The sequence below is a fragment of the Ctenopharyngodon idella genome, chromosome 18 (assembly GCF_019924925.1).
Source record: "Ctenopharyngodon idella isolate HZGC_01 chromosome 18, HZGC01, whole genome shotgun sequence".
Lineage (NCBI taxonomy): Eukaryota > Metazoa > Chordata > Actinopteri > Cypriniformes > Xenocyprididae > Ctenopharyngodon > Ctenopharyngodon idella.
In genome coordinates this window covers 1,150,082-1,166,726 of record NC_067237.1, presented here as the reverse complement: position 1 = coordinate 1,166,726, position 16,645 = coordinate 1,150,082, and the positions used below count along the sequence as shown (strand labels likewise).

Genomic DNA, 16,645 nt, shown 5'->3' with positions numbered 1-16,645 from the left:
GTTTCTTATTTCAGATGCCTTTTTAAAAGACTACTATATATATATATATATATATATATATATATATATATATATATATATATATACACACGCATATATATATATATATATATATATATATATATATATATGTGTGTGTTTGTGTGTGTCTGTGTGTCATAATAAGCAAAGGTTAGAAACAAAGCTTTTATAAAGCAATTCAAAGACATTTACTTGATTATCCATACATCATTTTTTTGAAAGATCACAAGTATCAAATAAGATCATCAGGCTTTTGAGGAAGGTTTTTTTGTTCATCTCGCAATCATCATTGTATTGCATTGCATTATATGTTTTAAAGGGGTTAATTATGAATTTACTTTTTTAAATTTAGTTAGTGTGTGATGTTGCTGTTTGATCATAAACAACATCTGCAAAGTTACGACGCTCAAAGTTCAATGCAAAGGGAGATATTTTCTTTTACATAAAACGCTTTTTAACGGCTGGTAGGGACTACAACAAGCTTCTTTCTGGGTTAGTAACATCACTAACCCTAAAATTTACATAAACCCTGCCCCCGAGAACACACAACAAAGGGGGTGAGGCCATGTTGGGCTGCTTTAGAGAAGAGGAAGAGTTGTTGTAGTAGAGTGTTGTTGTCATGCCGTCATTTTACGCCGGACTGCTTCACAAACGAGGGTCAATTTAACGCTGGATTAGCAGAAAAGATTAACATGACGGCACATGCTAGTTGATGAGTTGAATCAACTCCACAGCAACTACATAAATTTATCCACTAACCATTCAGAAACGTCTAAAAGTTGTAACTTCTTCCTGAGTCTCTCCATCAGTGTCGACTCCGGTTTGAACAATGTAAGGCTGAACACCGTTACTGACAATCCTCATTTTGTCTGCGTGAGATTCTCCAGCTTTGTTGTTGTTGAGCAATCGAAGCTCGAGCTGTTAAAGCTCCGCCCTCTTCTGGAAAGGGGGCCGGGAGCAGCAGCTCATTTGCATTTAAAGGGACACACACAAAAACGGTGTGTTTTTGCTCACACCCAAACAGGGGCAAATTTGACAAGCTATAATAAATGATCTGTGGGGTATTTTGAGCTGAAACTTCACAGACACATTCTGGGGACACCAGAGACTATTACATCTTGTAAAAGGGGCATAATAGGTCCCCTTTAAAACTACAAAGCTTTGTTCATAAAACTAAGCATTTAAATATCATCTTACTAAGACATATTTTTGGCTGATATAGAGTGACGACTGATATTTATATGCATTTTATGTAAGTATCTGCTATACTAAAGATTTTTTTTTTCTCCTCGAGTTTGAGCTCCATATTCTCATTATATCATCTATAAAAAGCCTGATATATCAAATATGATACTCAACACATATGCAAACTTTTTTGTATGCAAAATATGAAAAAAAAATCAAAAACTTAGCCAGGCTTTACAGGTTAATATATTGATTGTGTAGTGACAGTATCTATCCAAATTGTAGATCACTATGACTGAATTGCTCACCAGAGTGCTCTTCTGCGCCCGTGAGAGTCGAGTGGCTACGAAATACTGCAGCGGGGCCAGAACAGCGATGACCGTCGCGCCGATCAGAGCGCTCACTCCCAGCAGAGAGTACAGCAGTAACACCCCAATCACAATCTACACATGAAAATCATACATCGCAGTTCACAATACATGCATGTATTCATTTAAGTGGTTGAATAATGCTAAATGAAACAATTAATCATCTTAACCTGAACCGGCATGGCCCACAGGTTGGGACAGAGAAAGAAGAACCACATGAGGTGGTTGGTGTCGCGGGCCACCAGACTGCAGATCTGAGCCGTGGTCATGTCACCCATAGACATGTTAGAGGTGCACAGACGCATGATCTTATTGTAGATCTTAGTCTTTAGGGAAAAGAACAATGAAGAAATGTTTCCAAGTTACCAGAAAAATATCAAAGGATTGCCATTAATCTTCATCTAACCAAGTGGCTCAAGCTTTAAAGTCACCATGAAATCAAAACGGATGTTGTTGTATTTTTAGTGAATATTGCAGTATTTGTTATAACTGATTCATTGTTTCTCATGATCTTGAATCAGAATATCTTCTCTTCTCTGATGACGAGGGCAGGGCAACCTGTCACTCACATGAGATCCACCAATAGCAAACCACAACCATCCAATCAATTCCCCACAGACAAAATCAAGCCCCGCCCTACATTTGTTCTTGTTTGTGAAGCGTTTCTCTCAGATATATGGCACAATAGGGTAGAAAAAACAAGCACTGTTTCATGCTGACTTTAACAGAACACTGAACATAAAAACAGGCCAGTCCGTTGATCATACCTGAATGGCTCCTCTGAGTTTTATTCCGGTCTCAATGGCGACATAATAAGACGCCTGTAGGAAGGTTCTCTGCAGCAGCAGCGCCAGAAACAGCAGAACAGCCAGAACATATGCATTCGCTAAGAACGCTTCTGACGAGATGAAGTGCACTCCAAGCAGCTTCACCTGCAAAAAGACAGTGTTCAAAACATAATGTGAAAAAGAGTTTGTGTGAAGTGTGTAAAACACTGACCAATTCCGGCTTTCTATAGTGTGTAATGTTGCTGTTTGAGTATGAAAAAGCTCTGCAAAGTCCAGTTCTTCTCTATATCAGTGTCAGTGTTTCTGAAACGCCTCCATTGTAGTCTTGAGTTTTCTTCACAATATTCCTCATTTAAATAATTCATATGCTGAATAAAGGGGCGGGGCCTGGTTGAGTTAGTTAGTAGTGTGTTGAAATTGGTGGTTATGGTAAGGGGCGGGACATTTCCCAAACACCAATCACAACACACCGCTCCAGCCGACCAATCAGAGCACGTTGTGCTATTCAGAAGGAGGGGCTTCATAGAGACAGGAACTAAACAGGGGTGCATTTCCCAAAAGCATTGTTAGCCAACTAACACCGCAAGTTCCGTCGTTACTAACATAATTCAACGATTTGGTGTTTCCCGAAACCATCGTTTAAACGAACATTCGCAAACTGCATCGCAAACTTGTGTGGTTGGAATGACAGCTCTCGATCTGTGGTTAGAAGCAGAGTTTCTTGTTTTTATGACATGTGGACTTTATAAATCATTATCTTGATAATGATAATTGTCAAGAGATTTTAAGCAACATTTTTGAAGAGTGCGCATGTGCGTACGAGCTCTGGTACGTAAGAATGAGCCTATACCTGAATCTGGAAAGAAAGCAAAATAACTTAGAAAAAAGAGAAATAGTCCTCAGATGCCATGTCCGTAATTTATAGCAAAAAATCTAGATTTAATTCAATCTCAAAAGGATTCATTTAAAGAAGTTGACATCATTCACCAACGTAGCTGAACGACAGGTTTGCGACAATACGGTTTCGGGAAACAGTCGTGACTAGCTAGTTGATTTGTTCAACGATGCATCGTACTATGGTGGAGAAGCAGCGAGTTATGTTGTTGTACAGGAAACGCACCCTAGAGCGTTACTGACAGACTGGGAAGAGAGGAGCTGCAACAATGGAGAATATGAGAAAAATAATTTGTGATTTGAATGCAAAACTCCCCATATTTATTAAAGTTCAAGTGCACACATTCATCTAATAGCATGCAATATGCCTCAACCATCTCAACCATTTGTGTGCTATTAAAGCCACTTAAGTGTGTTTAAATTGATCATGATGAGATAGACATCATCCTCCCTGTGGTTGTAAAAACAGAAGATCGTGTATTTTTACCATAAGGAGAAATTGTGCACTTACAAATTAGAAACAATTAGAAATAATATGATGCAGAAAAAATACAAATAATCATGTTTTCCATAAAGCATTTGCATATCAAGTGACAAATATTATGCAGCGCCACACCATCAGATTTTACAGTTACTGAAGAGAAACGCAAAGCAATTTTCCTAAGTGTTTGTCTGCACTCAGTGTTCGGGAACATGGATATTACACATTCAAAGTGGCATCTGAGTAGAATATAAAACAGTGGTGTTGCAGTGATACAGATGTCACATAACAGTGCCAGCTGTTACGATATAATGCTGATTTGTTGCTCTCTGAAAAATACATTAATACTGCAAAGGAGCAAAAATATTAATCCAAATTCGTTTAAAATGCAAATAGGTTTTTAAACATATTGTGGTCCAACTTTGTAAGGTTACTTGGACACTTTAGCCACAAATAAAAATGTTATTTTTTCAAGTGAAACACAAAAGGAGAATTTTAAAGAATCTTTCACGAGTTCATGTGCCCATATAATCTTAGCATAAGTGGTAAACAGATTTGACTTGCTGTCTGCTCTAGAGGGGCTCGGAGAGGATATTCTACTCGAGCTCCAATTGCCCCCCTATAACAGGCAAAATTATACAAAAAGGAGGAGAAGGGGAGGAGGAGGGATGCCGAAAGAACTAACAACAGGAAGAGGTAAGATGCTGGTTTTATACCTTGGTATTAATTGGAAGATTAGATGGGCGTACTCCTCCCGAAATTACGTTTAATAACTTCACTTATGCAGCTCTATTTAACACTTTACAATACGGTCCCATTACTATTAGTAAATGCATTAACAATGAGCAATACATTTGTTGAGGTATTTATTCATCTTTGTTATCATTAGTTAATAAAATAACAACTGTTGATGGTTAGTTCATGGTAGTTAATGTAGTTAAATATATAGTATATATAATTATTTTTATTTTTTATTTTTTTCAAAACATTTTTTACTCTAAAACTCCAAGAAAATCAAATCCATAAATCTAAACAAGTTGTGTTCCAAATTTGAGGTTAATATCTCAAAAAAATGAGCTTTCAGTAAGATTTTGTTTGGCCGCAGTACCAAACACTTCCACTAGATAAATTTGCTTCCCATTTGTTTCCAATGCACTCATTTTTGACTGCAAACAGTACAAGTGTGACTATATTTTCAGGACCATTTAACCTTTTCGAATCATGTCCATGATTTTGTGTGTGTGTGTGTGTGTGTGTGTGTGTGTGTGTGTGTGTGTGTGTGTGTGTGTGTGTGTGTTCACATAGCGAGTGCCAAAATCGATGAAGTAAAAAATTCTAAAAAAACAAAACGTAAAATTTTTCGAACTGAACAGCACTAGAAATCTGCAAACAGTGACATCATCTAACATGGTTTGAGCTGATTGGACTCTGATTCTGCAGCCAATGATCTTGCTTCTTAACTTTTAAATAGTTTGGTTCTATGTTTGCTCTAAGCTGCTATGGGTATTTTCATGTATATTATATGTGCAGCAGTAGCATGTATGTATTGGCAGCAGCAAGTCTCTGTACTTGCTCTACAGCATCAGCAGCGCAGCAGATCTACTCCACAAAAACCAAATACATTAACATCGTCATATCCATCCCCATGCCAAACTAATGTTAACAAATGGAACCTTAAACCTTGTAAAGTGTTACCATAAAATCTATCTGAAAAGGATAATAAAAATGTAGTCCATATTACTCCTGGACTTTATTCCATTTCCATGCAGCTCTCAAATCAAGCATGAGTTGGACATCAATTTAAGTGTGGTTTAAGTATCTAAATACCTGTTTGTGCCATTGTAAATACTGTATTATTTGCATTGGTACCGGAGGCAGAGCGCTGTGATTGTCGCTGCTGATGTGATGAACAATCCCAGAGATGCAGAGCGGCCCGGCGAAGCCCAGCAGGTCGGCCATGAAGCGGAAAGTGATGCTCAGCACCAGAGGTCTGCCGAACGCCTGACGCAGGGAACGCCAGATCCACCTCGAGCCCTTCAGCGGGACGGGACCGTCCTCCTGCACACACCGAGACATGACAGGTGAACCACTGAGCTCAGAGTGACAAAACCAGCTGGAATGACAGACGAAGATTAGGAGATTCAGTGACTATATTTAATTTGAATCATCTCTAAACTGGTAATTTAGTAACTGATGTACAGATTATGTAAATTCTACACCCAAACACATTTTCTACCATGTCTTACATAAAGGGCTTAATCTGAAGTGTTTCTGGAGTCACTTCTGTTTTTCAGGACAAAAGGGGATAAAAGTAATTCTGCTGTATTAGGGACATACGCAGTCTGGTTATACAAGTGCATGTCTACAAAACAACAAAAAAACAGGAAGAATCTGCCAAAAAAAATAAGTTTGCAGATCTCTGAATTTGGCAGAGAACTGTTTAAATTTATGTAATGTCTGTTTGCATGCAGCTCTTAATCCAGATTATACATCACTGACCTTCCATGAACCACTTGCACTTATAATTTGAGTGATATCAAAATATTGTCTATATTCACTCTATATTTTTGTTGTGATTCCCATCAACGTTCCACAACGCATCAAACTCGTACTTTAAAAGGTCAAACGAGGTCAGTGATTTCTGAAAGGTTCATATGACGTTCATGATGGTGATGGAATACAGATATGAATATCTACATATAGTAAATAAAGTTGTATCACACAATTCCTACATACTGTACACTACCGTTCAAAAGTGTTAGCAAGGAGTTTTAAAAAATAAATATTCAAGGATCCAATAAATTGATCAAAAGTGACACTGAAGACAATGTTACAAATGTTTTCTATTTCAAATAAATGCATTTGAACTTTCTATTCATCAAAGAATCCTGAAAAATAAAATGTATTAAGGATTCCACATAAATATGAAGCAGCACAACTGTTTTCAACACTGAAAATACTAGAGATAATCACTGGTGTAATGACTGCGCTAATAAATTACATTTTGAAATGTATTCAAATAGAAAACTACGGAGCCCCCCACATGACATGCAGGAAAAAAATAGTAGGCTAAATTGTGTGCATGATTTAGCAAATCGAGGGAATGAATTAGTAAATTGTGCGCACGATTTAGCATATCGAGGGAACGAATTAGTAAATTGTGGGCTTGATTTAGCATATCACGTGAACGAATTAGTAAATTGTGCGCAAGATTTAGCAAATCGAGGAAACGAATTAGTAAATTGTATGCAGAATTTAGCAAATCGAGGAGCAAATTAGTAAATTGTGTGCAAGATTTAGCATATAGAGTGAACAAAATAGTAAATTGTGCATAAAATTTAGCAAATCGAGGGAACGGATTAGTAAATTGTGCACAGAATTGAGCAAATCAAGGGAACGAATTAGTAAATTGTGCGCACGATTTTGCAAATCGAGGGAACGAATTAGTAAATTGTGCGCACGATTTTGCAAATCGAGGGAACGAATTAGTAAATTGTGCGCACGATTTAGCAAATCGAGGAACAAAATAATAAATTGTGCATAAAATTTAGCAAATTGAGGGAACGGATTAGTAAATTTTGCATAAAATTTAGCAAATGAAGGGAACAAAATAGTAAATCATACGCAGAATTTAGCAAATAGAAGAAAGAAATTAGTAAATCGTTCACTTTTTTTTTCCGGCACATCATGTGCGGGGCTCCATAGAAAACAGTTATTGTAATAATATTTAACAATATTACTTGTTACGTTATAAATTGTGTATGTTTTGGATGTTCCCATGTTGTTCTCTCCTCTCCCTCTCTCTCTCTCTCTCTCTCTCTCTCTCTCTCTCTCTCTCTCTCTGCCAAGCAGCGCTTCAAATCATCTGCAGCTGATTCCAATTAGCGGCAGCGTGGCTTACCTGCTACACATCGTGCCACAGAGATAAAGCAGCAGAGAGACACAGCTCGAGAGAGATGCCTTATCTGCTATCCCAGAGATGTTGTTGTTTTATTTGCCATTGAGTAACTTGTGAAATGTAACTCTAAAGTGTGGGTACAATGATGTTACTGTTGAGATTCTGTGTGAGTCTGGCTCTGTCAACCTGTGTAGGGAGATGGATGCCAATTTATTTGGGTTTATTCCCCTTCTAAATTTTTCACCAGCTTTTCTTTAGTCAGGGAGAGAGGTAAGATTGTCTTTAATTTTATTTTCTTTTGCCAGGGAAGTTATTTTGTTAAAACCTTTAGTAAGACTTTGTTTTGTTTGTTGTTTTGGAATTTGCTCTCTCCTGACGCCTTGGTTATTTAAGTTGATTATTTATCCTGATATTTGTGTATTTTCTATGTTCTTTTGGCTTTTGTTAAGCCCTGAATAAAAAAAAACAAACTTTAGTATATTTCTGGTTCGGTATTCTTTTATTTTATGTTGTTAAATAGAGGGTTTGTGTGAACCTTTATGAGAAATATCAATTGTGAAAGTGAAAATAGCTGGGATAGAGGAAAAGGAGATTTCTTATCGTTTATTTATTTAATCACTTTTTTTCAACTTTGTTACATCCTCTACAAAACCCCTAGACTAAAAGAGTTCGTAACATACTGTTTTTACAGGATTTTGATCAAATAAATGCAACCTTGGTGAGACTTAGAAATTTTATCGACCTCAAACCTTTGAACACTGCTGTATATAATGCATTATTAACATTAAACATTCAATATGAAGTAAAATGAATTAACAATAAACAATACTATCATTTTTTTTTTTTCAATTAAACTTAACCTAGATTAATAATTTTGTCTATAAAAATGATATATTTAAAACTGAATTGTATATACGTATTTTGTTCTTTCGTGGCTACTAAATCATAAATGTCTCAACAGAATAAAGTGAAACTGTAGAAGTTCATAATTCTTCTAATGTAATACAGATTCCTCTGACACAGTGAAGGAAATGAATGTACCATCTGTGCGTCGAAGGCCTTGCGGAGCCTTTGGTAGTTGGTAAGAGCTCTCATGGATATGGGCAGCTTGCCGATGGTTTTCAGGTCGATGGGTCGTTTGTGTGCAGAGGTGATGAAGGTGTTCATCCACCAGTATGTGCTCTTAGACAGCAGGTTGACGAACGGCTGCTGGAACCGAACGCCCAGATCCTGAAGGTCATCAGGTGGCTTCACCTCCGTGGGATACCGAAACCACATGTAGCGCTGAAACACAACCAAGAACGCAGTCATGAGCAAACCATCAACAATAATTCTGCCTTTTGCTGCTATAACAGCTTCTCCTGTTTTGGAAAGCTTTCCACTTAATGTTGAATCATGGATGCAGGGATTTACGACACATATAGAGCATCAGTGAGGTCATTGATGGGGTCCGGCTCAAATTTGTCATTCTAATTCATCCTAAATGGGCTCAATAGATCTTGGGTTTATGCAGAGCATTTCAATTCTTACTAAGGGAAAGTTCTTAAATGGATTATTAGTATGTAGCCTGGCTGATTTTTTTTCTTCCCCCATCTGGTAGTTGTCCGAAACTTTATTCTAATAGTATGAGGCTGGTTATGAGAGGGGATTATTCCCAGTGATGAGTTATGCACAATAATTTTGAAGTAGTCATGAGGTTAGGACCTGGATTGAGTCTCCGCTCTCCTCAACAGAACACAACTGGACCGATAAACAGCTTAGCAAAACAAATGGAAAGTGAGGGATTTGCGCAGGGAACCAAACAGCTGTCAGACGTCAACAGAAGTTTGTTGTGCATCGCGGGGCCATTTGATTCAGCTGTAAACTACAGGTTCTCAGCATTTTAATCTCACATGGAGCTGCAGCAGTACTATTATGCAACAGACAGAGGGGATCATGCCGTACCTAAAGCAACAATGTCCTCATGGCTAAATTTGTTGTCTGACATGGAGGCGAATGGTTACTAGGCATTTTCTCAGACAAGCTACAAGTACTTTTCAATGTATTTGGTAATACTTTACAATAAGGTTCCATTTGGCTGATAGCCGTGCGATAACGGCACTCCTACCTTTTCACCGTTTGTATCAATCCGCTTGAAGTGACTGTCATGGCGGCCGAGCAAATCCACCATATTTTTTTAGAAAATCCTACTGTTGTACCATGAACTGTAGTTTTTTTAGGCGAGAATGTAGTTGTTTAGACCTGAAACATGTGACTCATATTTAATCATAGTGCCATTCAGAGCTCGAGTACCCGCCGAGAACAGCTTCATCTCGGCCAGTGCTTTGGGGATCGCTGTCTCTTATAGTGGTTAAACATGAGATATAATTCATTTTGGGTACATAAAACAGGCAATCTTTGGTCTTATTAATCTATTGTTCCTGAGCAAATAGAATTGGGCTATGTTAAATTTAATAATTTAATATTAAGGCTATATTTAACTTACATCCTGTACAGCACTGCTTTTGTACATTTGATTGAATTGTACAATTGCGTTTATTTCCTATTGTCATTTAAAATGGCTATTGTTGTTAATTTAAATGTTGTTCAATAAATATTATTTTATATAAATAATATGTTGCATTTGGTATTGAGAAAGAATCCATTAGTGCGTAATATGGATTGAGTGAAGGTTACATTAATACGCCATTAGATGGCGGCAAACTTTACGAGTGAATGAGTCAATCGCAAGAGACTTTTAAATTGAAAGGGACTTTTGTAAACAAAGGACGTTGTTTTAGCGCTGTTATGTAAAATTCCCTTAACTGTAAAAAGGACAAATACAAAGATTGCTTTCCTCAGCGGACATTCAAACAGACTTTTATAATGGATATAATATCATGGACAACGACCTGAAGAGTGAATGTTATATCAGACACAGGTAATGCTCGCTTCAGATGATCTCTCTCTCTAATACTGTACAAAACACAATGAGTTTCAATGGAGGGACTCAACATTCCTTCATTATTAGTTCTATAGTGACGTTTTTTAAATTAGTAATGGAGGTTTGGTCAAACTGTCAACTTGAGATTTGAATCCGTGGTGGAAGAAAGTAGTTCTGCACAAAAGAGGGTTTTAAATACATTCCGTTGTTGTTCTTATTTATTTACACACTCATGCCGTCGAACTGTTGTATAAACGCAATATCACACTCATAGCCGTGTGATATGGCTGTATATCAGCACACTGTGATATGCCTATGGCTGAAGTCAACAGCTTTTAAAAAAGGAATAAGCCAGTTATTTTAAACAACAGTTCCATTAAGCAACGCTGTCTTCATTAATCCTCTCTCTGCGCCCCTATAATCCCCTGACCCCACACACTCACCCTGCGCAGAATCACGTTGACCTCGACTCCCAGCAGCAGGCCGTACAGAAGCGCCAGCAGTCCTGTGATGCAGAAGCGCAGCTGCCTCAGGCCGATGCCGTGATCGTCATACTTTACAAACTTGATGGTTTTGGTGATAAAGGCCAAAGTCCAATAGATTAGCAGTGCTGGATAGGAAGAGAAATATTTCGATATAGAATAAGAGCTGTTCACTGCCACTATTTTGACAACATTCAGTGTTTATCTCAGGGATAATAATAACTGCACTGATCTGAATCTCCTGCTGTCGGGTCTGTTTATACCTATAAGCAGCTTGGGGAAGTTGGAGGTCTCTATGTTGTGGTAATAGACGATGGAAGTGATGGCAGCCAGTATCCCAAGCCCTGCTGGCATGTAGAGGTGAAGATGACGGGACTGATTGAACCTGGTGAAGAGTTTCATGGAGTTAGTAAAACACTGCAGCAGACTCTCACTCGTTCTGTGCTGAACACCAGGCTTTATCTGTATTAAAAGGCTAATGTGTTTTAAAAAGTCTGTTCTGCTCACCAAAGCTGCATTTATTTGATCTAAATACAGTAAAATAATGTGAAATATTATTACAATTTAAGATAGCTGTGTTCTATGTGAATATATAGTAAAGTGTAATTTATTCCTGTGATCAAAGCTGAATTTTCAGCATCATTACTCCAGTCTTCAGTGTCACATGATCCTTCAGAAATCATTCTAATATGATGATTTGCTGCTCAAGAAACATTTATGATTATTATCAATGTTGAAAACAGCTTCATATTTTTGTGGAAACTGTCATACATTTAATTTTTCAGGATTTTTTAATGAATAGAAAGTTCAAAAGAACAGCATTTATTTGATATTGAAACATTTTGTAACATTATAAATGTCTTTACTGTCACTTTAGATCAATTTAATGCATACTTACTTAATAAAAGTGTTAATTTCTTTCAAAAGAAAAAATCTTATTTTGAACAGCAAATACAGTATAATGCTTCCAGATTTCTGTGTTGCATTTCCTTCGAATGTAAAAATTTACATGATTTGTTGAATTTTATTTGGTTAATATGGTTTGCTTATTAATAGTTTGTAAGGTAGTTGTTAAGTTTAGGTACTGATTAAGGGATGTAGAATAAGGTCATGCAGAATAATGCATTAATGTGTGCTTTATAAGTACTAATAAACAGCCAATATCCTAGTAATATGCATGCTAATAAGCAACTAGTTAATAATGAGAACTGGACCCTAAACTAAAGTGTTACCAAATTATGATATAAAAGTTATAAAATATACAGTCATATAATATAAAACCATCGTTGCTAAATAACTGCACAACCGACAAACACAAGTGAGCTGATCATCAGTGAAGCGAGGCGATCATTGAGTGGTTGTTCTCACCCGTCCGACACGATTCCCTCAGCGATCTCACAAACCAGCACGAAGAGCAGGACGGTGGTGAGCAGCCAGCGGAGGTTATGGCCAGGGAAATGAAGCCACGTGCTGTGGTGAATGTGAACCTTCGAGCTCTGACTGCCCCAGCCTACACAACACAACCACAGTTTCTTTAGATTTAGCTGTGCAATGCACTTGACATGACATATTATTATTTGTATCTTGGAGGACCATGCAGAAGTGCTTTGAAACCAAGCCCACGTTCTCCAGTGCAAACTGTGAAATATGAGAAAGCATCTCACCGATGAAGAGGATGGGGAAGGTGCTAAACAGCAAAAAGACATGAGGGACGACGCCTAGAGCGTCCAAGAAGCAGCCGTTATTCAGAAGGCCATTATCAACCTTATACGCCGAGGAGTTATCCGTGCCACAGAAGGACAGAGTCGAGTTAGAGACTGGAGTCTGAGGAGAAGAAAGAGAGAAAGAGGTTTGCAGACACAGAAACAGGCATCAATGTAGGCTGACAACAAGTTATGGGATTATATGAATGCAGCCGACCAGTCATTAAAAAGATGTTGTGTCTGTGACGCTGGGGTCTCCTGAGGTAAAGCTACTGTAATCCTCCGATCCACGAGTTTAATAAAAAAGCCATATTGCAATGTTGGATTTTTAAAGGATTAGTTCATTTCAGAATTCAAATTTCCTGATAATTTACTCACCCCCATGTCATCCAAGATGTTCATGTCTTTCTTTCTTCAGTCGAAAAGAAATGAAGGTTTTTGAAGAAAACATTCCAGGATTATTCTCCATATAGTGGACTTCACTGGGGTTCAACGGGTTGAAGGTCCAAATGTCAGTTTCAGTGCAGCTTCAAAGAGCTCTACACGATCCCAGACGAGGAATAAGAGTCTTATCTGAAGAAACCATCAGTCATTTTCTATAAAAAAATAAAAATTATATACTTTTTAACCACAAATGCTAATCTTGCACTGCTCTGTGATGCTCCACGCATTACGTAATCACGTTGGAAAGGTCACGCGTGACGTAGGTGGAAGTATCGTGGTGGGCGAAAAACTCCATCTCATTTTCTCCTCCAACTTCAAAATTGTCCGACATCGTTGTTTTACCTTTTTTTGTAAAGAACGTTTGATTTAGTCTTTGCATGTTCACTTTGTAAACACTGGATCGGTACTTCCACCTACGTCACGTGTGACCTTTCCAATGTGATTACGTAATGTGTGGCGCATCGCAGATCAGTTCAAGATGAGCATTTGTGGTTAAAAAGTATATAATTTTTATAGAAAACGACAGATCATTTCTCTAGAAGACTCTTATTCCTCGTCTGGGATCGTGTAGAGTTCTTTGAAGCTGCACTGAAACTGACATTTGGACCTTCAACCCGTTGAACCCCAGTGAAGTCCACTATATGGAGAAAAATCCTGGAATGTTTTCCTCAAAAACCATAATTTCTTTTCCACTGAAGAAAGAAAGACATAAACATCTTGGATGACATGGGGGTGAGTAAATTAACAGGAAACATTAATTCTGAAGTGAACTAATCCTTTAAGTCATGCTTCTGCAGCTTCCATCTTTTTACAAACATCTCATCAGTTTCATATATTGACATAAGTATGAAAAACAGCACTAAAAAGAATCATCTGTTCTTGATATCACACTGTAAAAAGTGTGCAATTGTTAAAGAACTATTTCTGATCTTAAAAATGACTTTTATTGTGGTGTCCTAATCAGGATTATCTAAAATTATTTTTTAATAATAATTAAAAACAGGCATGCAGAGGTTATTTGTGCAAGTAATATTTCAATCACACCTTTATCCCTAAATGTAAATTGAGATATCACAATTTAGCATGTAAGAGATTATAAAACTGTTAATGGCTTATTTTTTGCACAATATTAGCCTATTTTGTAGTCGTTATGATTTAAAGAAATACAAATGATAATGATTTATTTTTTTTTTAAATGCATGTTTGTGAACATAAATGTTACAGTTGAGAATATAACGTTTTCAAATATTATGAAAAAAGCAAGTTCAAATTATTCTCCAGTGGGAAAAGCATGCATAATATTCACAGAACACTCAAACTGTTAAAAGTGTAATTTTGCACAGTTGTACATCGATACAAATGCATCTACTCACCGGTCTGTATCCTCGCATCATCTTGAGAAGAGTTTATTTCATTTCCCCACGATGACAGGGTTATTTTCCAGCACTAAAGCTGTGCTTCCCAACATTCAGACACGCACAGGAGAGCTGGCAGTGAGTTTGCATGTGTCACATTGAGCTGCTGTCCTCTGATCTGACTGACATGAGATGCTCGAGATTATAAATGATGGCGCTCAGTCCCGCTGTTTTAATCTCCACCCTCATTGCTTCTCTCGTTTAATGCATTTTATCCGCTAACATGCCCCCAGATAATTAAAAAATAAGAAGAAGAAGAAGAAGAGGAAAGTAATAAATGCCTTATTTCTCTGTGTACCTTCTTAAGTTAAAAACACTATATAAGGCGAATAGATCAGTTAGCCTACCTTTAGAAGTGTATTTGAGTGTTTTACTTTTAGTAAAAATGGAATGTACTGCTGAAAGGATAAAGGTAGAGTAAATATTTATAAACATGACTGCAAGATATGAAGCTATAGCAATGACATAATTTATAGAAACTCTGCCCCTCAGTGGTGAAACAATGCAAATGCATGAGGGAAACACTAGATTCTCAAGAGCTTTTTACAACCAGTTTTTATAATTCATTGAATAATTTGATGCAACATTTACAAAAAAAAAAAAAAAAAAAAAAGGCACGTGAAACAGAACCATTTTTGGGTCCCAAAGAAGCTTTTAATGAACACTTCACTCTAAAAAAGCTTGGGTTATTTTTTCTACCCAAGTTCTGGGTTACCTTTTGCATCATCATTTTTCCAGTGTTTGGGTAGTTTTTGTGTTACCCAGCTGCTGGGTCAGACATAACCGAGTTTTTGTGTTACCCAGCTGCTGGGTCAGACATAACCGAGTTTTTGTGTTACCCAGCTGCTGGGTCAGACATAACCGAGTTTTTGTGTTCCCCAGCTTCTGGGTCAGATGTAACAACCCAGTGTTTGGGTAGTTTATCGTGGGTTTTTGCGCCCTCTTCAGGAGAGAGCAGTGCAGCTCCGTCAAATTGGTGCATGTCTTCGGTAAAATACAGGTTTGTGTACATTTTATTTTAACTAAAAAAATCGTTATTGTTTTGTATATGGTTTAATCTTATAGCAACACACAGGGCCGCGATGTGAGTCACCAAATGAGTGTCGTGTCGGTCTTTTCGCGTGATGGAAACGCGATGCCTTGCATTAAATTTTTATAATTTTATTCAAAAAAGATACATAATAAAAATACTTAGGATGTTCCTAGAATTGTACACTGATTATTTATGGACAGGTTATGAAGTCAGTCACAGCATCTTTTGGCTACGAGTGAAACGCAGGCGGCGGTCTGAAGTTAGCAGTTCCCCCGCCGAACGCGAGTCATCTCCGGCACGAGATCCAGTGCCGTTATGGTGGAAACGGAGACTGGGCGATTACACTTGAATTACTTCTAAATGTTACATTTTTACTTCTAATATTTGTTAAACGAGCTTAAATGTAGGCAATATGTATTAAAAAATATATAAAATATGCTATACTATAAAATATGATCAAAAATAAAGGAATTATCATGCAAACCAGTGGTTGTGTGGAGTATTAGAAAAAAAAAAAAAAGTTTAGAGGATTTAAGTTAATCTGTAAACATTAATTCATGTATTAAGTATAAAAAAATAAAATAAAAAAAAAGCTAGTGTTAAAGTGAAAATGAATCAACCCATTATGCTCAGTTAAATAAACAACCCAATTTGAAAAGGCGGTTTTGTTTACCCAACATGTGTTCTGTCCTATATTTATTTTGTTTTTAACCAAGTGTTTTGCATAAACAACATTTTAATAATCTGAAGAATCTTTCTCCTCTATAAAGTAAAGGTTCATCATGGAACCATAGTTAAAGGACCTTTATTTTTAGGAATGTATGTACTATGAAAAAACATCACAATCACAAATGATAATCAGGTCAGTCGGGAGGTCGAAGGTTTCCTTCTTTAACACGCCCACCAAACGACAACTTCAGCACTGCGGAGAGCAACCGCGTTTCACGGTGGTGATTGGCCAACGAGGTGAAAGAGGGCGTTCCCAGAGCCTAATGCGCCACTCCTATTGG

The 16,645-nt window shown here is 37.3% G+C and overlaps 1 protein-coding gene across 5 annotated transcripts in view; it reads right to left on the bottom strand.

Moving 5' to 3' along the window:
- Positions 1 to 15,353, bottom strand: part of abcc8b (ATP-binding cassette, sub-family C (CFTR/MRP), member 8b) — a 37,899-nt gene extending 22,546 nt beyond the window's left edge. For all 5 annotated transcript variants that reach the window (XM_051869617.1, XM_051869619.1, XM_051869618.1 and 2 more), the window contains exons 1-10: positions 14,561 to 15,353; positions 12,705 to 12,864; positions 12,409 to 12,550; positions 11,304 to 11,425; positions 11,002 to 11,168; positions 8,677 to 8,919; positions 5,607 to 5,795; positions 2,342 to 2,506; positions 1,745 to 1,900; positions 1,515 to 1,649 (exon numbers count right to left, since the gene is read on the bottom strand). In XM_051869617.1, coding sequence (XP_051725577.1) covers positions 1,515 to 1,649; positions 1,745 to 1,900; positions 2,342 to 2,506; positions 5,607 to 5,795; positions 8,677 to 8,919; positions 11,002 to 11,168; positions 11,304 to 11,425; positions 12,409 to 12,550; positions 12,705 to 12,864; positions 14,561 to 14,581 — 1,500 coding nt within the window. In that variant the 5' untranslated portion in view covers positions 14,582 to 15,353. The remainder of the gene's footprint in view (positions 1 to 1,514; positions 1,650 to 1,744; positions 1,901 to 2,341; positions 2,507 to 5,606; positions 5,796 to 8,676; positions 8,920 to 11,001; positions 11,169 to 11,303; positions 11,426 to 12,408; positions 12,551 to 12,704; positions 12,865 to 14,560) is intronic.
- Between the last annotated feature and the right edge of the window lie 1,292 nt (positions 15,354 to 16,645).